At 34.6% G+C, this 22748-nt stretch overlaps 3 protein-coding genes across 3 annotated transcripts; 1 reads left to right on the top strand and 2 right to left on the bottom strand.

Moving 5' to 3' along the window:
* Positions 1-5427: 5427 nt before the first annotated feature.
* Positions 5428-8066, bottom strand: LOC139995023 (uncharacterized). Its single transcript, XM_072018122.1, has 5 exons — positions 7949-8066; positions 7016-7285; positions 6453-6623; positions 6185-6359; positions 5428-5669 (listed from the first exon to the last, which is right to left on the bottom strand). The coding sequence occupies exons 1-5, from the start codon at positions 7961-7963 to the stop codon at positions 5428-5430; spliced, it is 873 nt and encodes a 290-aa protein (XP_071874223.1). The 5' UTR covers positions 7964-8066.
* Positions 8067-10615: 2549 nt separating this feature from the next.
* LOC139994629 (uncharacterized) lies at positions 10616-11944 on the bottom strand. Its single transcript, XM_072017472.1, has 2 exons — positions 11502-11944; positions 10616-11209 (listed from the first exon to the last, which is right to left on the bottom strand). Exons 1-2 carry the CDS (start codon positions 11936-11938, stop codon positions 10783-10785), a joined length of 864 nt encoding a protein of 287 aa, XP_071873573.1. The 5' UTR covers positions 11939-11944; the 3' UTR covers positions 10616-10782.
* A 2226-nt stretch (positions 11945-14170) lies between these two features.
* On the top strand, positions 14171-15988 carry LOC139994630 (uncharacterized). Its single transcript, XM_072017473.1, has 2 exons — positions 14171-14331; positions 15307-15988. Exons 1-2 carry the CDS (start codon positions 14245-14247, stop codon positions 15805-15807), a joined length of 588 nt encoding a protein of 195 aa, XP_071873574.1. The 5' UTR covers positions 14171-14244; the 3' UTR covers positions 15808-15988.
* Positions 15989-22748: the final 6760 nt, after the last annotated feature.

Below are 22748 nucleotides of genomic sequence, written 5' to 3'. Positions count from 1 at the left end.
GTCTTTCTTACAATTCCTCGACACGATTCAATCGTAACATTATCCTGCATTAAACCAAACTTAAAAGTAGATCGATTTATCGATATCACGAATTTTGTTATGAACAATTCGACAAAAAAAAAAAAAAAAAAAGAAAAGAAACGGGAAGGAAATCGTTCTGATTTTCCGTATCAAAAAAAATGGGGTCCTGATCGATTTCTTTTCTCTGATGAGCTTCGATCCGATCGAGGGAATAGTGCATTGGCAAATTTCGATCGATCGGTTGCAAACGCGACGTGAGCTATCATAAATCTTATCTGTGATAAGAGGAGCGTGCTGTCGAAAGAAATTTCCGAAATTTTGAGAGCGTTTGCAAAAGTGAAACTCGATTCTGTATAATAGAAAAGGTAAAAATGAAAATTCTAGTAAAATCGAGAAATATCGTTAAGAAAATATTAGTATCGTTAACGTTAATCGATAACTATGATAATAATGATAGTACTAATTATAGATAATGTTTAATATTCGACGATAATTCCTTGTAAAAGCGTATCGATAGTGTTACGATAATTAATTGTAAAGTATTCGTAGATATAGCGTGCGATAATTAATTAATCTCACTCAATGTTGTTGTGTTAGAATCTCGGAAAATTTATTTCCCTTGAATTTTCTTATTTCTAAAGATACAAGTATTTTTCTTAGAATAACGTGTCTTTCTGTTTTTTATCTTAGATTACGTGTTATTCGATGAATATGATTGACGACGATTAAAAGGTATTATAATTTTAGCGATAATTAATAATAATTTATTATTTGTTTATTAACTTGAACATTATGATAATTTAGAATTAATTAACTGATTATCGCACTATAGAATTTGCATTACCCCAATCTTACTGAAATTAGAAAAGTATAAAATCCAGAAGGATTCTGGTCGAAATTTGACAATGCATTGTTGGAGTATCGACAGTAATACGTGGTGGTTGTACAATTACGAAAAACAATTTGTTAATCGTGAAATTGGAATAATGTCGACGTTTTTCTCTCCGAATATTCCTGTTCTCTGTGTATGGTGTTCTATCGATTTTCTTCCAAGTAACGATGTATAAACTCCTTTTAATAGAAACATGAAATTACTAAAATTGCAACATTTTCCTGATATCTTCGTCAACTAAAATTTTTAATCTAATTTAATTTAATCTAGATTTTGCGAAAATAAATTTGAAAATTAGTATTTTTCTCTAGAAACAATAATAATATATTTTTATCGTAATGTTTCCATTTAAATTCCATTTGAGAAAATAAGTTTGAACGAGTTTGTGCATCGTTGCACCGAAAATCCCAAATACGCTTAACTTTCTCAATCTATAACTAATTATATATACGGTGAAAAATTCTTTAAAGAAAGATGTCCCATTTTTCTCGTAGAAAATTTTCAAAGACTCGAGTATACAGAGAATGAAGCAACAAGAAAGAAAAAGTACACTTTTAAGAAATCTCGATAAAGACTCGTATCTTTCCGAGAAAATGAAGCTGCAGCGTGAATGATGAACGAAGAAAGAAAGAATGCATCGTTCTATTTCTATAATATCGAAAATTCGTCTCTTCGAGACGTGCGTCTGAACACTATAATATAATATAGGGACGACAGAAAGTCAATTGTTCGTAATTCTATCGTTTAACGTTGGACAACTCATCGCTGATGATAATTAGTCTCGATCTTAAGATTATTCGATACTCGTAAACAGTATTGTATAGATATACGATTAACGATGCTACGAGAGTCAATGCTGAACGTTCTCCAAGAAAAACGATGTATCCCTTGGAAAAAATACATAATCGTACTTCGACGAGGAAAACTGTTTGATACTTGGAATTATTATTAAAGTATATGGTACGTTATAGTATAATAATATAATGTACTGATGTAGTATAATTACCGTATTATTATTATAGTGTAATTACTACACGATATTATAATATGACGGAATTACTAAATTTCAGATGAACAATTATTTGCTAATGTTATCGATTTACAAAATTCTAGCGTACCATACCAATATCGTTAGAAATTTTACAATATCGACAATCAGTTGACAAACGTTGTAATATAAGTGCATTTAAACACAATTTCTATTTTCTATTTTCTATTTTCTATTTCTTATTTCTAAGTGATATTGAGTTTTATTTCGATCGCTCGAAAATCATCCTATTAAATTTACATATAGGTAATTATTAGCTATGTAACACGATTTAAATAATAATTCCGAGGGTCAAAGATAAAGGAAGAAGGAAGCTGTCGTAAACTATACAATTTTTATTCCATATACTCGTGCACACAAGGACACACGCGCATACACATACACGATACACAGCAACATATATTATACGAGGATAAAAGAAAAAAAGAAAAAAGATTATTAAGAAACGTTGTATAATGTTTTATCGCCGCTAAGGTAAATCGACGTAGTTTCGCGAATTATTAGCCTGTAATTAAAGATCGAAGAGAGGAGCCGTATAAATATTCGTCGAGCCATTTTTCGTCCTGACCTGATTAATTAAAATATGAAAGATTGGGTTATTCAAATCTTAAAAAAAAAAAAAAAAAAAAAATTGGCTGTCAACAACAATATCTTCGTAATTTTCGAATCTTTTCTTCCATCTCTTGAAACACTGTGTGATTCCACGAAATTTTTCTAAAATAACTAAAGATTCATAGCCCAAGCGAAATCGATCGAATCGTTGCAACTTCCGATCGTCAAAAATAAAAAAGAGAAAAAAAAATGGAAAAAAAGAAAGCTGTCATACGAATCGGACGAAAAATAGCTCAGTGTGAATTCTTTCGTTGACGTTTCAAGATAATACCGCCCACGTTACTAAAACAGAAAAGAGAGAGGTCGAAGGTTGTAGGAGGGAGAAAGCGATAGGGTTAACTCACAGTGAAAAGTTCGAATTCAAATAAAAAAAGAAAGAAGAAGAGAAGATGGGGAGAAGTTGTCGAAGCATCAATATATCAAACTGTCGAGTACGTTGTGAAATTAGTTGAAAAATCTAGAGCTGTGCGGCAATAGAGGGGAGGACATTGAGTAAAATACTCCTCGATCCAGCAGTATTTCTTTCATTCTCCAAATTCGTTCACTTTCCACCCTCTGCAAAAATGGAAAATGGAAAAATTGTATGGATACTTGAGTTCTATGGAACGTCGACAAGTATTCGGTACATAATAAGACAGAGAGATATAATTGATAAAACAAAGTTATTCGATATTAAAAATTAAAGTTCTCTGTAATAATAAAAAATAGAAATTTTTTCGAAGAATAACATTTGTTATTACAGTTTCTTGTCAATTTCACGTACAATTTCTTACAATGATTTTTGTTAAGGAGATTTTGGAATTCGTTTGCAACCATCTATAAACAAAAACGTACGTAATTATTCATAGAGGAAAATTCTTGTTGTCTTCGTTAAGAAAATTGGTCGGTGTTCTTTAAGAAGAATATTTAATAAAACTATCGATAGAAATAAAGATATACAAGCTACTTGATCAATAATTTAACAAAGCTACCAAAACCCCGTCAACTGAATACTACATATCAAGATTGAAATTATTTTTCCTGGCTTTGTTAAATTATTTATATCTTCTAAACAGAATAAGGAGGAAATAAAATTCCTTTGTTTAGCAAAAGGAGAAGTTCACGTTCCATAGAATTGAAAATGAAAAAGAGAAACAGTAAGTAGCGATAGAGAAAGGGATGGAAAGTGAAGGGTTGAGAGAGGTGGTGTTTAAAAACATTGCTAATCAGATTTAATCGCGCGTGAACAACGCGCAGTTTTAGGACGAATATGTTATATATATAAATATGAATATTATAAAAAATATATATATATTAATATTTAGATTTATATTATATGTATAGGGGGATGTGTTGACGTATATTGCGATTGTGGCAACGGCGGGGTATGAAAAAAAAAAAAAAGAAAAAAAAGAAACGAGTGACACAGGGGACATTCGCGTCATTTTATTACTATTATTAATAATTCATTACCATTACCGATTATTAGTGATAAAGCAAATATTTCCGTTGAATATATGAATTATTACAATTTTTAAACGAGATTATAGTATATGAACGATAGCAATGGGAAATTTAGCCCTCGTTATTACCGACGTTGACGTCTGATCTTACGCCTCTAATTATTGTCGGGTTAATCATCATTATATTTAATGGTTAATAGCGATTAAGATTTTGCATAGAGTCGAAGTTATTAGAAGAGGAGGAGATCTATCGATCGCGTTTGAACGGTGTTTTCTTTTTTTCAGTATTAATCGAAGTTAGTATTCAGAGGATAATAAAAGACGTTGAAAATAAAAGACACAAAAGTAATCACCAGCTCAGATGCGAGTACAATGAATGAAATTAAGATTGAATTAAATAAAAATTAAATTAGAATTGGCTAATTGCACAGAGACGTTGCGGAGGATTAATTGATTGAAAATTCGAACTATCGTGCACAACAAATTGAAAAGGGTTGTTCCGTACTTCTCGAATAATTCCAGCATCTTCCCATTCCAACATTCTTTACGGTGGCCGTTAAAGACTTTATTTCTTAATTAAATTCTCATCGTTTTCCCTTTATTTTGTATCCCACTTCTCTTCGAAATAATTGATAAACGATTTACAGCCAACAAGAAGCTGCAAAGTAGACTGTATACATTATATGATAATTAAGTGAACAAAAATATTTATAGTTGTCTAAGAAAGAATTATACTTTTTCCTTCTTTTCGTAGATTAATCAGATAATTTTCATTTTTATTCACCACTTTCAACCGATATATGTACATACATAGGTTTTCTTTATCGTAAGTTTTTCGCGAGATGAAGACAAAGTATAACGACGATGTATTGTTAATTAACGAAGGCCTTTACTAAGTTAGATTAAGTTTCTTCATAATGACGAACGAAGGGATGATAATAATGATTTAAATTGTATTTCAACGATTCAACTGTTTTTTATACATATTTTCTATGGGGAAACCGACGATGGCGGATGACGAAGAGGACGATGGAGAATGTTAGAGTTAATTTTCGATCGATATTAATTATTGACATGAATTATATATGCATCGTGTATTCCTACGTTTCATTGTCCTATGGCAGCCGGCATTATTTTGTAAAGAAGAATAAAAATAAATTGACAAATGTACAAGTACCGCTCGACTAATTCTTTTCCTGTGTACCACGAATAAAAATATAAATATATCTCGCGAATAACTTAATGACTTAACATCTGTTCGATACAAGGAATAAATTCTGAATATTTGTGAAATTTAAATAAAAAGACGCGAGTGATTGTTTCTCTATTTCAAATGCTTTATTGATACTTCAAACGTGAAAATATCGATCAAAATATAGAAAAAATAAAATCTCGTATTACGATACGTACAATTATGTGCTGTAAACGACATAATGAAGAGTGGGAACAGCAGAATATTCGATAAGAGTAGGTTGATAATTCGAACTCGGAGGTAGAACGTTAAGAGGCGCGATTACGTCTTTGGGTAGATCAGTTGATTTATCTTGTTTTTCTGACTCTGCTTGTTCCTTCGTTGATGCAGGCAATTCTTTCGTGTTAATCTGTTCGCTATTTTGAACAGACTGTTCATTGATCTTCGCACTCGCGGAAGAACCTGTGACAAATGGAAAAATCTTCGATCACTTAATTTCTAAGTTCTTTTCAAACGCGGAAATCTTTATTATGTAAATATACTAAGAAATTGCTTTTAATTGGAATTTACTTCGATATGCGTCTTCTTTGACGACAAAAGGAAAATTGTGGATTGAGAAAAATGTGGAGGTGTAATTAAAGGCCGATGACAGAGTGATCTTGAAAGATCATTGGCACCGGAAACAGAATGACCTTCGCGAGGAACGAAATATCTGCTCGGTATATTCTTACGCCTCAATCTGATTTCGAGACTCTTTAATCGGGAAAAAAAGTAATTGGTTCGCTCTTACTTTTCGTTTCTGGTGCCTATAAACGTGCAATCTTAACGAGAATCACAATTTATCGATTGAGTTATAAAAAATGGATTAAGTTATTTGTATAAGAACTTGTTTATGGCCTGTTATTAAGAATTTCATTATTACTGCTATGTGTAATTACAGAAAATTTAATTTTGCAAAAAGTGTGTAAGATATTTACCTTCGACGTTTATCGGTGCTCGTATAGAGTATGGATTAATCAAGAGATTTCCTTGGGAAATTTGGAAAACAGGTACCGCGGTCTGTTTGATTATTTTAGACGCAATTGGACTGGTCGCTGATTTGACTGAAATCTCGGCATTTTTATTCTGCGACGATTGCCCCTCAGATTCCATCTGACTCATTAAAAATACGTATGTGACATAAATTAGTTACTTTTGTTGTTAGTATTAAAAATTGTTGTTAGTATTAATAAAAGTTAATCGTACTATGTTCGGTTGCGACTGCTCTTTCTCATTCGACTCGATAGTTTTCCTCTCTAATTGTTGCAATCCTTGCAAAAATACATTCTTCTCCCCTATTTTATATTCTTTCTGCGCTATTTCAGATATTTGAGGAGCTTCGGTTCGAGCCAAGATCACGCCTTGCGTATTTTGTGCCTGAGAGAATCGTAATTAATAAAATCGAATGAGAATTATCGAAAACGTATCAAATGTTAGTAATACCAACTAATTAATGACTAATATTCAGATACTGGTAATATCTGATAGTTAAATATCCTTAAATGCAAGTAGTATCAAGCAGCTAATAGTATAAAATATTAATAATATTACATTGCATTAAAAATTGATAATAATATCAAGTAATAATAACACACTGAATATCTTTAATAGTAACAAATATTTCTAACAAGTTACGTTAGTTAATAAGTACATTAATTAATAGTACCAAGTATCGGTAATACGTCAAAAAATTATTCCATACACAGAATTGTAACATGTTCATGTTATTACGTACTGTTATATGTTCCTACTATATCCCTAATTCTTACCGGAAGTGGCGCCTGGGGCAGATTGGTAGCCGCCACCCGGAAGCCATTTTTACTGTCAGCGGTATACTGGGTTGTTTGAATAAATCCTGCGTCATCGACGTAACTGTAAACACCTCGTGTTTCGCCATTCAACGTTCTGATTTCCGACCTTGCAGAGCCTGGAGCACTATAGCCGAAACTGTACTGGCCGTAACTGTCCTGATACCCCAGGATAGGTGCAGTCGGCTTGGCCAAGCCGAAAGAAACGAGAGAACAAGAGAAAAGAAGAACCTGAACATAGATTATTCAACGATTTTCATAATTTCACAACAAGCAATTAATTCTTATTTCGTATCATCGTATTACAACAATTGCACTATTACCAGACCACGAACAAAATTTTATTGGTCACATTTAAACTTCCTTATCAGGTCGAGCAATACGTTCACTCACATTTTCTTGAAAAAGCAAATCGAATTAATTTCAAATAAAATTCTATTCAATCAAAGAGCGCCTTATAAATTTCTCTATAGATTTCCATCCCGTTTCTTCGTTAATTTATATATTTAATACAGAAACAATCGAATAAGCGTATATTTACGACCTTTGAACGATTATTATAACATTGTTTGAGTTAGTAGACACTGGTGAAAGAACGAATTTATTACTCGATCCGATTATTAAACCCGATTATTAAATACAAGAATCCACTGCAAAAGATGTAGCACGCGAGTTACCCAACTGAAAAATCACCGAATAACGTGAAATCGATGTAATTGATAAACATATTACGTAAGGAGACACTAATCCGAAACCGCGATCGAAATAACATCTCGGAGCAAACCAAAGCTTGAGAAACACTGCTGCAACCCCGTGAAACCAGCCCACTTGGCCGTAAAACGAGCAAAGCAACCACCATTCCATTCACCCACGCAATCACACGTTCTTCCTTACGTATACGCTGTTCATGGCGATTCGATTCGAGTTCTTTTAAATTTCGCTCACGCATCCGCCACTTTATATAGAAAACACGCGAGCCTCGAGGGTGTTACCAGCTCGGGTCGCGGAAACGCGAGGATCGGAGGTGCATGAAACTGGTCACGCCTGTCCTCAAGGACTTTACCGCCTGGAATCCGGCTCTTGAACATTTTCACCAAGTATTTTTTCTTCGGTTAGAAACCTGAACACTCAGCTATGCCCTAATATGTACGATCTTCACGGTCGTCTCGCCGCACAGATCTGCCAAGAATCTTCCATTCACGCCGTTTTACAAAATAATACGTGGATAAGGAATTTTTATGGCGTTACACAGGCTTAGGAAAGTAGATAACGCCTGTACATGACTTTCGCGAATATGTTATGCGTGTTATGCGAAACATTTTCCATTTTTACTGGCACTGTCGCGGGTAGGTTCTTCGCGCATTTATGGGAAATTTGAAGACGTAAAAGTGAATAGAATACGGTACGGGAAAGATATAAAATATACGAACTACGGTACGGTATTGTGCGCTATAACGGGTGTGGATCGTGTAGAGCGCAATTCGCAACTTGAAAATTCTATGACGTTTTCTCAATAATATTTTGTCTCTGAAATAACGTTCGTATATTTGTTTTTACGCGATGAACGTGTGATGTATTCTTTATTTAATATAAACTTTACTCGTACTATTAATAGTGAAATAATATCTGTGATTCCAAATTGGCAAAAGTGGGATATGTGTAATAATAAAGGAATTACATCGATAAAAGGAATAGAATAGAAATGTTTTCATAAATTCCGTTTGCAACAACTAGACTAAACGATGGGAAAGAGAATTTTTATCAAGTTTCAAGAGACAGTCTATCAGAAATTTCATTTCATGTATACGTAAAAGGAAACATCCGGTTAATAGTCTCCGGCGTTAATGTACGAAGAAAAAAATTAATGAAATCATAAAGTGCATAATAGTGTTGTTGGCAAAGAATAGTAATTTTGCGCGTGGAAGTATCGCAAAATCCCGGTAATTGCATCTCATTAGTAAACCTGATACGTTCTTTAGCTGTGTAGGCTCTTGTTAACTGGTTCGCGAACAATTTATTTTATATGCATATCGAAATCGTGTTTTACGGTAATGAGTGCCATTTTCCATGCTGTAATTGGACACCTGTTCCATAAACGTTGGATCACGTTTGTTTGATTAATCGGGATTTTGCCAATTCCACAAAATTACAATTTTTTCTATTTCCTAAATAATTTATGTGTATATATATATATATACACATATATCGCAATTTTTTATTTAATAAATTCGCTATACAATTACCATATTAAAACTATAATCACAGATACCAATATAAATGTATAATTTCATCGCCGTTACAAAAATTATACTTTCGAAAAAACCGGAAAGCCAAATATTGTCGAAACAGAAATAGAACTTGAACATTTTCAATATACCACTATAAAACTTTTTACAAAACTGTTTTATACAAATTTTATTTGTTTGCCATAAGCGCTATCGCCTTGTGGAAAGTCGTTGGCTCCATTACACCTGTATACTCGTCTCTTCCTCTATAATCGTTCAGTCTAGCTATTTGCATACTATCCTCGACCCAAATTCGTTGCAATCGATCCTGACGTGACGAACGCATTCTACTTCAAAATCGCCGCGACATTAATATGTATCGATTCCCCTCGTCTATCGTGACAGAATGAAACTGGATGCCGAAATTTTTTATTCTTCTTTTTTTTTCTTTTTTTTCTTTTGTCGAACAGATGGCGAATTTAATGTCAGTTGAAACGTAAGAGCCAAATTTTTATTGTTTGTACCATTATCATCAATTACTGCGTTTAAATCTCTACGTATCGTATAACGAATATCCGTATAGTTTCTATGTTTTCTGTACTCTCGTATCAAAATTGACGAATTTAAAGTGAGAACTGTGGAACGTAAATTAAAATTAAAGAAAGAATTTGGATTCGATTAAAACAAGAATTTGAACTTCTTCGAAATTCACTTTATTAATCCAGTCTACAATCGTCTTTCATCCCCCTATGGCAGTTTTAACAATCTCTCCATCCTCGAAAATCAATCAACATCAAAAGAGCACATTAAACGAAAAAGCAACAAATGACCAGAACGTCAATTTCCATAGCCCAAAACGCATACATGAAAAAATGACATAACCGAACAATAAAACGTAAAGCCAACTAATTATAACGAATCTAGAATTAACGAAACAAGAAAAATATGTCTCAGAGAACATGGGTAATTGTAAATCGTTCGACCCGTGCGCAATGTTTCCCTCTTTACCGTCAACTATGATACTTATCCGCTAATTATTCACGAGTGGTCCTCCATTTTATTTTGATTTAACACGTTCACTGCTAAGTACGTGTGATACATTATACCCTAAACACATAATTTCCATAGGGAAAGCTACGTGTGTCTGCTAAACTTTACGTTTACGCGATATGCTCTGTATGAATTATTATGAATAGATCGTGGATTTTTATGCATTTACGGCAAATTAGAAAGTGTAGAACTTCGTAAAATTGGAATTGGTGAACGCACGTTGTAACGTGTTATATATTTTTTTCAAATAATATTTTTTTATGTATAGCGCTTCTTTAAGTTCATCGCAAAAATATTCCATTTTTTAAATTATATTCTCAGAAATACGAATTTGCATAAAAATCCGCAGTCTAATTATGATGTTTTTTTTTTCAGAAATTCGCGATTCCTCGTGATTGTTTTTACCAGATCTACGCGTGGACACGGTGAACGTGTTAAACGACGATCAGATTTTTAATAGACGAGCCGTCCATAGGCGAGGGCAGGGCCAGCAACAGCGAGAACATCGGCAGACTTGGCTGCCTCTGTGGCCAGGTTCAATTTCTCGTTAAGATGAGCGGTTGCGTGGGCAACTTTCGCCACAGTCACTTCCGGCGTGTCCTGCACCCTTCCGTCCGGGCCAATGGGTGCACCAGGGACCACCACTGCGTTGCTGGCTACTAATGGTACGGTCACTGTTGCTGGGGCAGTAGCGACTATCGTCCCCGATGATCTCACCGCCTCGTTCGCCAGATTAATCCTCTCGTTGATCTGAGCTGCTGCGTGGGCCGCTTTCGCTGCTGCTACCTCTAGAGTGTCTTGCACCCTTCCGTCGGGACCTACTGTTGCTGCTTGCACCACTGGGGCCACTATACTGCTGGCTACCAGAGGAACCAGTGGTCTGAAAGAAGGACTTTTCGTTTGAGATAGTTGTTTTAAGATGGGATCTGTAGTTTACTCCAAACTAGTTAAACTCCAAAGTAATTTCTAAAACACCGAAAACAAATCTTTAAACTCCTATTAAAAACCTTCCTTAGTCAAATAACCCTAAACATTTCTCCAACTTCCAATTCCTACAAAAATCATCTTTTAAAATTCCCAAAAATTCAAAACCTCTCTAATCTTCAATCCCGAAGAAAATCGCCCGTCAAAACTGGAAAAGAATCATCTGTCAACCCTCGCCCCAAATTCACCTGTTAAGATCCGCAGCGACAGATCTGACCGCCTCGTTTGCCAAATTGATTCTCTCGTTAACCTGAGCGGCAGCGTGCGCAGCCTTGGCGACAGCGACTTCTGGGGTGTCCACCACCCTGCCATCAGGTCCGAGTGGAGCGCCAGGTACCAAAACGTTCGGTGCAGCGATCAACAGCGAAGATTGTTTAACCTGAACCTGTTGCAGGCCTGCTCCTGACCTGGCAGCCTCGTCAGCAAGCTTCAATCTCTCGTTGAGGTGAGCAGCCGCGTGTTCCGCCTTGGCAACAGCAACTTCTGGCGTGTCTAGGACCCGGCCATCCGGTCCGACAGGAGCTGCAGGGGTTAAAGTGGCGATCAGGGGCGCGGACAGGAGTCCCGGCTTGGCCAGGGCCGCAGAAACCAGGCCTGCCAATAGCAAACCGGAGACTGGTCCCATGACGATCGTCGCTTTATGGTGTTTCAGAGGTTCAGAGGCTTCCGAACGCCGGCTAGTTTCAAGAAGGGATCGGCGACAAGTCGAGTTGGCTGATCGATCGTTTCGACTGGACCGTTAGGAGATCGTTGGACGCGCTCGAGACTGTGAGACGCGTCGTCCTAGATCGGCTTTTATAGCAGTTAGATCGGTATAGTCGTATAGTTGGCATTATAGATCACGTAACGAATAGGGTGGATTTTTCGAGACGATGGATCTGGACCACTGGGCGCAGACTGTTTCCGTTCCCCTCCGGCGCAAGGTAAGCGTGTTTGTAAAACGAGTAACAGGCTCTGCGGACGGACTGCTCCGCCGTCGTAGCCGAGAAAAAATGATGGGCTCTCCATTTTCGTGGCTCTCTCACTAGCACGGGAAGACACCCGATCCCGTTGTCATTTCTCCGCGCCTAGCCTCGCCATGGACACCAAGGGCGATGTTGGCGAAGGCCGACGATCGCGTAACCGTCCCTCGACTATCGGTGTATCGGCGATAAGCTGTCGCCAGGTTGCATCACGTAGCAGGATTTTTTTATCCGTGTAGCGGACTCTTGCTACGCGGCGATTTTAAGGTGAGTTCGGAGGCAGGGGGTTATATTGAAAATATTATTTCTTTGTTTCCGTAATTGGAATGAGCTATGGTGAAAGGTTTGGGTGCTTGATTAGTGAATTATTTTTTACTTTTCCTTATTTTTTAGCGTTGTCGAGATTCTGCTGTTCTCGAGATTGTTTGTTCCTTTTACATAATTTTGAAGGTAAAATAATTTATGAAACTTAACCACTGCATTTTGTAGTAAATTAATATTGTTACAATAATGAGGGTATAATGTAGCGATGTGGTATCGAAACGTATAATAAAACGGAGCTGTAATACTATCTATAGCATTGGCATGATATTACCATATTATCGTCGTATAAATATTAACTTTAGGAACCGATATGTACTTTAATTGAGAGATTATTTCAAACCTTTCTTATAATTTTTATAACACACAATTTTTTAATTTTATGATTAATATTTACTCGATATTCAATCGTTCGAAATAATGGAGTAAAATGAACGTGTTTTATAATTAATAATTAGTAACGATTAATGGTTTATCATTATAATTAATAATCAATAAGTTATTAATTAATAAAGAAACACACTGTGTCGAATATACTCAAGACGAAATTTCTCAACCTGTATACAGAATACGTTACATAATGATCTACGAGCTTCTACCTGAAACGTGACACTGAAACATAGTTTTTTTACAATCACTTGCAACATATTATTTCTTATTACACATAGCGCCAGTAATCTCCTGTCGTACAAAAAAATTCTACTCCATTTTAACCTGACACATCAATATCTGGTAATGATAAATGCAACCAGCAAAAAGTAATCAAAAATTCGTAAAATTGGTAACCGTAGAAAATGATCAAATTTTATTTTATTAAAAGTATTACAAAATTATTTAGTATTTAATACGGTGATATTATAATTATTTAATATTTTCACGAACACAAGTAAAACGATAGAAACCAAACAGAAATTTGTTTTATTTCCAAAATATTATAACAAGTTCTACTTTGGATATTTCATATAATTTTTGGATATTCTTGTGCGTTGTAAACTCTCCCTATCTTCCTAATAAACAAATAAATGCAATTTACGCGATAAACCAAAAATCTCAAACAAAAACAAAGAGACAATTAAAATATCTCAAACTCGTTAATTTAAATAAAAATCCATCGATTCAATCTTCCTTTCAAACGTAACAAACAAAACCATAATTAAACGTCCAGTGTCTTATCCGTTTTAACAATCTGTCTCAACAGTTTAAAAACTCCAAATCCATTAAACCAAACAACGATCCTTAAACCTAAATTTCCCTTTCGAACCAACAAAAAGTTAATTAAAATTCCTCTACGCATTTCGTTTTATATTATCAAAGAAACTCGAAGGCCACCGAAGTAGGAAATCTCGTAACAACTCCTTAAGAAGTTCACCTAATCCATTACAAGAAGAAAAAAACGTAAAAAAAAAATTAGGAGAAAGAAGAAAGAAACGTTGGAAGTGGTTCGATCAATGATTCGAGGGTCATTGAATAGAGAAAGACGAATTCCAATCGGACGTCGATCAGGACGAATGTCAATGTCAGGTGTAGTTGATTTTATTGGACAGGGCGTCTCCCATTCGCGCGTTCTCCCATCGATGAACACGTGCCCCATGGAGCGAAACCTTTTCTCCCAGGTGCTATATAAAGACGAGGGGACAAAGTGGACACCATGAGACCGGACCAAGGCACCTTGGCGAGTACTGTAGCTCAGATAGCGCGCAAGGAGCCACGTTTGTTTCACGAGATGAAGACCCTGGTGAGTGTTTTCTCGGCGATCGTTCAGCCTTGGTTTTTCTTGATTACTCGTATAGATTTTCTGCTCCTCTTTGTTTCTTCTACCTCGAGGTGTTTGAGAAGGCACTTTTTAAAGATACGCGTGCCTGCGACAATACCGATACGTATCCTTATCCTTCGATGAAACGTCCTTTTATCAGGTTCTACATCCTATTCTCGCAGTGACAAATTTTTGTACGCATATAAAAGTATCGTTAAATGATACGAAATTTAATATGTTTGTTATGAAATCTACCGTACATGATATGTACACGATATATACCGTGGTTTTTACTATTAATTCGTATTCCTACGTATTTTATATCTTTTCAATCAATTTTCAATTTATGTTCGACACTCTTTTCGTCTCTTGTTGAGTAAATCTCGTGTCTTCGAACTGTGTACTCACCTTCGACTCTCACTATTCTTGGGTTTAATTAATCAGTGTGTAAATTCCATACTAAATACAATAGTATACAATAATAAATATGCGTGAAAAAATTGAAACATATATTTTTAGCAATTACTTTTAATTATTTTTAGCAATCAGTAAATTTAATTAAGAGTAATCAGGAATTGAGAAGTTTTCTATCTCATGAATGTAATATTTGCTATTTTCACTGTAATGAACTTTAATCTTTCAGTCATAGTTTCATCTGGTGATTTGGAAAATGCAACGACCGAGAATTAGTATATTCTCTAATCCAAAAATATAATATTTATTATTTTTACTGTGACAATCGTAAAATTGCCTACTTTTGAATATATTCGTAAGTTGTTTAAACTCGGGAATTTTTAAATATTAATATATGCATATAATATTGTCAAGTTCAAAGTCAAATAAAATCCTTGCGACCCTAGAAATTCTAAAACACTCATAGTCTAAACAATCACGTATTTCACACTGCAATATAATACTATTTTAAGCAGTAAGAATGCCCAACTTTTTCAATTCCAGATTGTTCTCTCCGCCGTGTTGGCAGCGGTATACGCGCGTCCAGGCCTTCTACTGGCGCCACAGGTAGCAGCTCTAGCGTCGCCTGTTACCATCACCAAACTAGTACCTGGTGCACCCATCGGTCTAGATGGCCGAGTCGTAGACACTCCGGAAGTGACTCTGGCAAAAGCAGAACACGCAGCAGCCCACATCAACGAAAGAATCACTTTGGCTAACGAAGCATTCAAATCTGCTGATTTAATCGCCTACACAGGACCTGTGATCACCAGTAGCCTGCAACCTGTGGCTGTTGCAGCCAAAATCGTTCCTCCAGCTCCTCTAGGACCCGATGGCCGCGTTGTCGACACACCGGAAGTCGCTTTGGCCAAAGCAGAACACGCTGCTGCTCATATCAACGAGAAACTCGAACATGCTGCTGAACAAGCATCGAAAGGAACTTTGGAGCTTCCTGTGGTTCTGTCCACATACTCTGCACCAGTTATTCAAAAGGTTTTGATATAAGGACAGGACATGACTGGCTGGATTGTCTTTTGTGGCGATGTTGGTTACGTGGAACACTCATTTTTTGTACATAATTGTAAGCTGATTAAATAAAACGATATTTAACAATATAATGATTATTATATGGAGTTTTAGTATCTTTCACTTTTTAGTTCTTTCCTTCACTTTGATCTAGAATTTCCTATTTTAATGTTCAATGGGTTTTGGTCAGATTTGTAAACTTTTTGTGAAGATGTATGCGAATACAAAGGAACGCGTGGATATATTGTAAGATAGAAAATATATATTTTAAAACTAAAGTGTAAATACAAAGTTCGGAATATAATACGAGCTGATCCAGATCCGCGCGCTAGCAGTGTTACCCTATGACTGAAAACCCTGAAGCCAACGTCGCCTATCTACTGTCTATGGTTTGCCTTCGACCCAGTCTTTTGTCTATACGCTGTCGATGGCTTCGGTGCTTGAGAAAACCAAAAGACCAGATGTAGAGTTTACCTAGAAGTGGTGATCACTTCAACATAATTCATTGATTAAATTTGTTTGATGTATTTCACTAAAGGATGAAGTATGATGATACGTAAGGGGTAGGAATATTTTACTAATAGATTTTCTTATATATTTGGTGTTGTAATTGTTTGAGGTCGTTATTTCATCGGCATATGACGATTACTATATTACGTATAGAATTTTAAATAAAATATCGTCTCTTAAAAATTGTACGTCGATGAACTGGTTATTTTTCATTTATACTTACATGAGAAATAATTAATTATAAAATCAATCGATAAAATGTTAATGAAAAAAGCTCAACTAAACAGTACTTAAGTAATGGGTACATGTATGAAGTTTATCAGTTTTTGAAAATAACGCTCTAAATAGATGATAAATCTTTATTCGTTTATTTAAAATAAATGTGTCTTTCGCATAGTCGTGTTGTATCTTTCCCTCTTTTTCCTACTCTATCCCATCTTTTACGTTCTGTATCTCACATCCTACATCTTGTATCATAAATCACACTACCAATACACCAATTCCCATACCTAAGAAGGTAAGGTAATTTTATATTTCCTATCTTCTCTCCTATATCCCACATCCAGTATCCCTAACCCACATCTACCTAGCGTACTTTATTCTATAGCACATATTCCACATTCCTTTTCCCACATCCTGTGACTAAGATTTCTTAATATCTCAGATCCTTTGCTATGTTTCAAATCGTATAACTTCATGTTAGATTATCCTATCAATTTCTCAAACCCGCTTTTCATATCCCAAACGTCATAAGTTCCATATAAACTGAAAAAATATACCTTAAGTCGACAGATTACCTTTTCCACTAAATGTAAAATGGAGCCCACAAACTGCGTATAAGATATCGATTAATCCCACGAAATGAAATTTGTTGCCCGGAATTTTCCCACAAAGTCCACAACGGGAAATTTGTTTTTCTTCGAATTTCATTTTGTGGCAGGCGCTATTTTGTGGGCTTTGCAGGAAAGTTGTGGGCTAGAAATTATATTCCGTGGGCAAAATATTTTTGTGGGTATTTTAATTGTTTTCTCTATCGTCTAATTTGGTAATGGGATGCATTACGCAGTATAATGCGCGGATGTGCAGTGTCAATTTTGATTTGTGCGTATTAGAAATGGGATACAGAACGAAATACTGCGGAAATGAGATAAGATACGTAAGGAATGGACTAGTGTCTGGGTATCTCCATTATTCTTATCAAATTCTAATTAAATTTGTTTCTTCCTTAGCTATTTACAATACACAACTTTATTCAGATACCACTTAAAATTATTGGCAATTTCAATATGAGAAACAAGGAAAAGCGGAGGGCGATGTGCTCGCGTTTACGTTTTCTTTGCCTTTCATATTCTAAATTTGATGAAACTAAAATTGAAATATCTTTTAAACTAGACTACCTATCTTAATACGTTTTCGCGAAGAATTCGAAAAACGCATCGAACGGTTTATAGAAGATTACAAAGCCCCTTTCGAAGGAAGAGTACATGAATCGCGTTAAACAGCGTAAAATTTTCCTTCTGGGACAGAGTTATGGCCTAGAAACATCCTGTATGTAGTAACATATCATACACAATTTTATGCTATAAAAATTTCCAAACTAAAATTCTCGGATGATATATCGGACAAAAATGATCATAAATTCAGTCAATATCGACGCGCAGTTTTGTCGAAAGCTAAGTAATATTGCACATACATTTTCTATGTATTTCTCACCCTTCGTTTGGGAACCTCTGTTTCACGCCGTTCCTTCATCAGGATATCGAGGAATACGATGCAGTCAAGGTCGCTACTCGAGCCTTTTCCTGCGCCCACGAAGAGTATTGGCCACGTACGTGCACGCTCCGAGACGTAGAAATAAATTCGATCGCTATTGTCAAGAGACTATAACAACGACATGTTCTTACGATGGGAGCTACGAAGCTCACTATCGTGTTTCGATTTGTTCAGAAATATAAAACTTTAGAAATTGTAGAATAAATCAAAAAGTGTCTTAATCATAAATTGTATTTAGTTAGATAAATTTAGCTAATAGTGTATAATAATATTGTAACTACACGTGTAATACACTGATGCTAACAATTTGGCGATGCTTTAAAGTATTATATAATCGTAGTTAAACGAATTAGAAAGTAAGTAAATACGGTAATGAAGTTGTTAAAAAATGTTATATTTGTTGGTTAAGATAAATACGTAATGGACTTCCGGCTCCAGAGGACCTCGGAAAGAGTTCAGTGTCCTTCGAGTAACACTCGCTTCAAAGTCACGAAAATTACGAGATTCACGGTCGACGAGTTTGTTCCTCGTTCAGGGGGCGTGCCTCTAAAAAGAGACTATTACGATAGCTTATCTCGATCGAAAGAGGACTGGTTATTAACTGAATCCAATTGGTCCAATAATTTCTCCGATCATTTTAAAAACATTGTCACAGACAAAAAAGTTACGATTACAGATAAAAGAAGGTTTACAATTTTTAAAATTTTTTAACGTTCCACATATAAAACTTCTAAGAGTTTCGACTGTAAAATTTGTTTAATAATAAATAATTAATTAAAGTAATTCTAGGAATTTGTTACTTCATTTCTACTTTTTATGTCTTTCTCTTAGGAATTAAACAAAAATTTTTTATGTAAATGAAATATCTTTTATTTCTGATGTAATAAATTACATTTCATATTTAATTCGTTAAAAGTTAGTTATCTTGGGATAAAGCGATCTTTGAATTCGGGAGAAAAAGATTAAAGCGACTATCTCGCTTTTTTTTTTTTTTTAGGTACACAATGCGTTCTTAATGACTTCTAATTAAGTACAAATGTGTCGGACACAATATGTACATAAATTAAGTAGATGATCTTAATGAGTTTCTAGATTAATTAAATAGCGATAAAATATTTCACTTTGTTCGTATCGTAAAAATTCCCGAAGCAAATATTCCGTCAAAACTAAAATAAAAATTGATCATTTTTAGAGTTTACTCTCTTACCTTTCTAAATTACTTCCATTCGTTTATCGTTGTAATAAAATTTTAACTATCTCCTCTGAAAATATAAAAAAAAATTTATGCCCTTTTTCATAGTCGGTGACTAATTTTGATTGTTGAGAAAGAATTTCATATAAAAGTGTGACATTTACAAATTTAGAACGCCCACTTAAAAATTTTATTACATCTACAAAAAATCCTAATCAACGTTTGAAAATCTTTTGCTGAAAATATACTTTTTTCTGACTAATTTCGATAATCGAAAGATAATTTTACGCGACAAAGATACCGAACAAACTTTGACAAATTTTCTTTCTCGTAATCTATGAGCCGTATTGATAACGAAATATTTTCAAGAGATGACCGCAATGCAGTAATTGAAAAATTGATCCGTGGTGTAATATCAAAGGGTTTCTCCCAATCGAATGAGAAAAAAGGGAACACGCCGGCTTTCTAATATTACTCGTACGCAGTTACAAAATCGTTTTTACAATTGTTATTTCGCCAATTGAAAATTGTCTTCGATGATTGTGACACCTGGACAAGCAAATATTCGCGATTTCCCAATTACACATGCAATAGGGTGACAAAACAGTCCTCGTAGTTATTTTCTTGCCTTTGACGCTTATCTGATTGTTTCTTTCGACGTTTGGTTCGATCAATTACATTAATTGATCTCTTAAAGTTATTAGAACATTATGAGAAATATCGATTGAATATAAAGTCCGAATATTTTGTTACACAGATGTTGGACATTCCGAATTTCTTTATAACTTAAGTTTAGATGTTTTGCATTTGCTCTCAAATAAACGTTGGATGTTCCAAATTTCGTTATGAGTAAATTTTGTTTTAAATGAGTTTTAAATTTATATTCTGATTATTGAAAAATCTATTTTTATTTGAACAAATAGAAAATTTTGGATTATTAATTATTAAAATATACATTGACTCTTACAAGAGATATCTTAAGAAGTCTTACAATATTCAACGATTTAAATAAAGATTATTAAATCGAGATAATTGTCGCTCGATAAATTATGAATCGTACAAAGAATGTTTCTCTCTGTTACATTAATCACTCGATGTCACGAAAGATTAATTTTTTCAATGTCTCGTAAGTTATTTGCCTATGGGCAGCCGTAATGGATGAATTGCACGAATTTTAATTATGTATCTACATTTCATCAATGATCTACTTCATTGTATCGATATCGCTTAAAACAGGTAGCTATTGAAATGATCAATGTAGAAATCGCAGATTTAATTTCCGTATCAATAATTTATGGTTGCATTGAGATCCTGGTTGGCCCGTTATTTATTCACAATCTCGAGAACGAAACGAATGAAATATAATTTTATATTTTTGATATTTCATTTATACACGTGTATATATAACGTGTATAAAGTATTATTATACAGTTATTAATTAAATTTTGAAAAAAATTCGATACTTCTACTTTTGGAATAATACAAAGTTCAACATGTGTCGGAACAATAAATCACGATAAATCAATAAATCAAAAAATCACGACTAATAATAAATCAGACATATAATATAGTCGTTAATGTTCTTGTTAATACCTGTTAATTAATCATGACACTTCTGTCAGGCATGACACGAATTTTTCATACGAATCGATTTCTTTAATCGAACGATCTGACTTCGTACACTATAATCATACTTCGAGAGCGATGCAAAAATATTGAAGGAATGCATTCTTGCTGCAGTGTGTCCTTCAGCCTCGAGTCCTTCGTTCGTTCAGGGTTGGTAAGTCGTTTAACACTCCCATGCACCGCTTTGTTTTAAAGGACAACGAAATACTGGGCGAGAGGAGAAATAAAACAAAATGGAGAGAGATCTTGACAAGTTTTATTTCATATATGATAAACGACGGCTTAATGAACTTGTCCATTACTGCTTTAAAAAAATCACAGAAAGTATATTATCAAGGGTTTTGCGAATTCTAATAATTTCAAAGTAAAATTTTTACAATTTATAATTAAGAGAAAAAGTTATTTGATAAATATTCAAATAGAGAAGGTAGTATAAATTAATTTCGAATTTTTAATAAATTTAGATATGGAAGAACTTTATATTTTAGAGAGGAAAGGAAATAAAATACTAAAGGGAAATATAGACATTGTACTATGATTATTACATTAAGCATCTTCTCATAAGTGCGAACGTACAATTATTTCTCATATGTAATTAGAAAGAAAAGTGTCTCGGATGTAACTTCCTCTATCACGATGTAACCTACTTCTCATGTGATGTACGAATCTCACGAGGTTTCTCAGGTCCCTGATTACCAGAAATGTAGTTGCTGTCTACCTTCTCATTGCGTTCTGCTCGCAAATTAGACGATGTCTCGGTTACTTTAATTTAACACTTTACAACGATGCTAGAAAATTTGTTAAACTGTAACTTATGCGCTTAGTTAGGTACAATTTTATAATACCACAAGCGAATAATTTTATCAATTGTATTTTTCCTGAAACATTTTACTAACTCCATTTGTTTAATTCGAAAATTCTACGATCTCTCAAAATATCGTAGAGTTATAGAAGATACTGTAAAACCTTAAAAGAATAAGAAGAAATATTACAAAATTTCCTGTTATACTGCTGTGATAACATTTTGAAACCTTTTCAACTCCTACAGTTTTAATGTCTTCGGTGATCTCCTCCTTGCAAATTGTATACCTAAGTAACCCTACTGATCTTTGAAGCTATAATTCTATACCTCTACCAATCCCACGCTCCTAATAATTCTGTATCTAGACACTATGCGTATATCTTTCCCACTCACAAAATTCTTTAGCTCTTCCAACCAGTCTAATTTTATTTAATTCGATACTCATCGGCAAGCCACTTCTAAGTCACTTCTAAGTGGTCATACTTAACCACTGAATCTTCCAATTCTACCGAATATCGAAGTAGTGTCCATAAATATTCTTTTATGTATGTATATCAACTCTACTCTCATTTCAAATCATCGTTTCAAATCCCAAATTTAATCCACTCTCGATTCCACTTTATCTCAACCAACTAAAGCTTTCCGCAATTACATCTCTAATTGCAATCCAATCTAAATCCAAAATTTACTCCTCCCTCGATTCCACTTTATTCCAACTAAAGCTTTCCACAATTAAAGAATCTATATTGAAACCTTCACCTAATACCTAATTCCAAAATCCCTGCTTCTCAACCGCAACCGAATCCAAATGTCAAATAGACTGCACTGTCCAATCCACTTCGTTCCAACCAACTAAAGCTTCCCATAATAAGAAACGATCTATAAACTTGATATTTGTTTATAATCTCCAAATCTCTGATCCTTTATCGCAGTTCAATCCACAGCTGCCCTGGCGCTTCTTGACGCAGACCTAGTCAAAACCATTTTCATGAACCCCGTCGCAGTATCTCGGGTCCC

This window comes from Bombus fervidus, chromosome 15, assembly GCF_041682495.2.
Source record: "Bombus fervidus isolate BK054 chromosome 15, iyBomFerv1, whole genome shotgun sequence".
NCBI classification, from domain to species: domain Eukaryota; kingdom Metazoa; phylum Arthropoda; class Insecta; order Hymenoptera; family Apidae; genus Bombus; species Bombus fervidus.
The sequence above is the reverse complement of the archived record's forward strand: the minus strand, read 5'-3'. Positions and strand labels throughout refer to the sequence as shown.

What these genes read in the sequence shown, in the direction of transcription:
- LOC139994630 (XM_072017473.1), top strand. Translation starts at nt 14,245, where the DNA reads ATGAGACCGGACCAAGGCACCTTGGCGAGTACTGTAGCTCAGATAGCG. An exon ending in TTCACGAGATGAAGACCCTG is followed by an intron (nt 14,332 to 15,306) that starts GTGAGTGTTTTC and finishes TTTCAATTCCAG; the next exon opens with ATTGTTCTCTCCGCCGTGTT.
- LOC139994629 (XM_072017472.1), bottom strand. Translation starts at nt 11,938, where the DNA reads ATGGGACCAGTCTCCGGTTTGCTATTGGCAGGCCTGGTTTCTGCGGCC. An exon ending in GTCGCTGCGGATCTTAACAG is followed by an intron (nt 11,210 to 11,501) that starts GTGAATTTGGGG and finishes TCCTTCTTTCAG; the next exon opens with ACCACTGGTTCCTCTGGTAG.
- LOC139995023 (XM_072018122.1), bottom strand. An exon ending in AGCAGTCGCAACCGAACATA is followed by an intron (nt 6,360 to 6,452) that starts GTACGATTAACT and finishes TTAATGAGTCAG; the next exon opens with ATGGAATCTGAGGGGCAATC. An exon ending in AGCACCGATAAACGTCGAAG is followed by an intron (nt 5,670 to 6,184) that starts GTAAATATCTTA and finishes CATTTGTCACAG; the next exon opens with GTTCTTCCGCGAGTGCGAAG.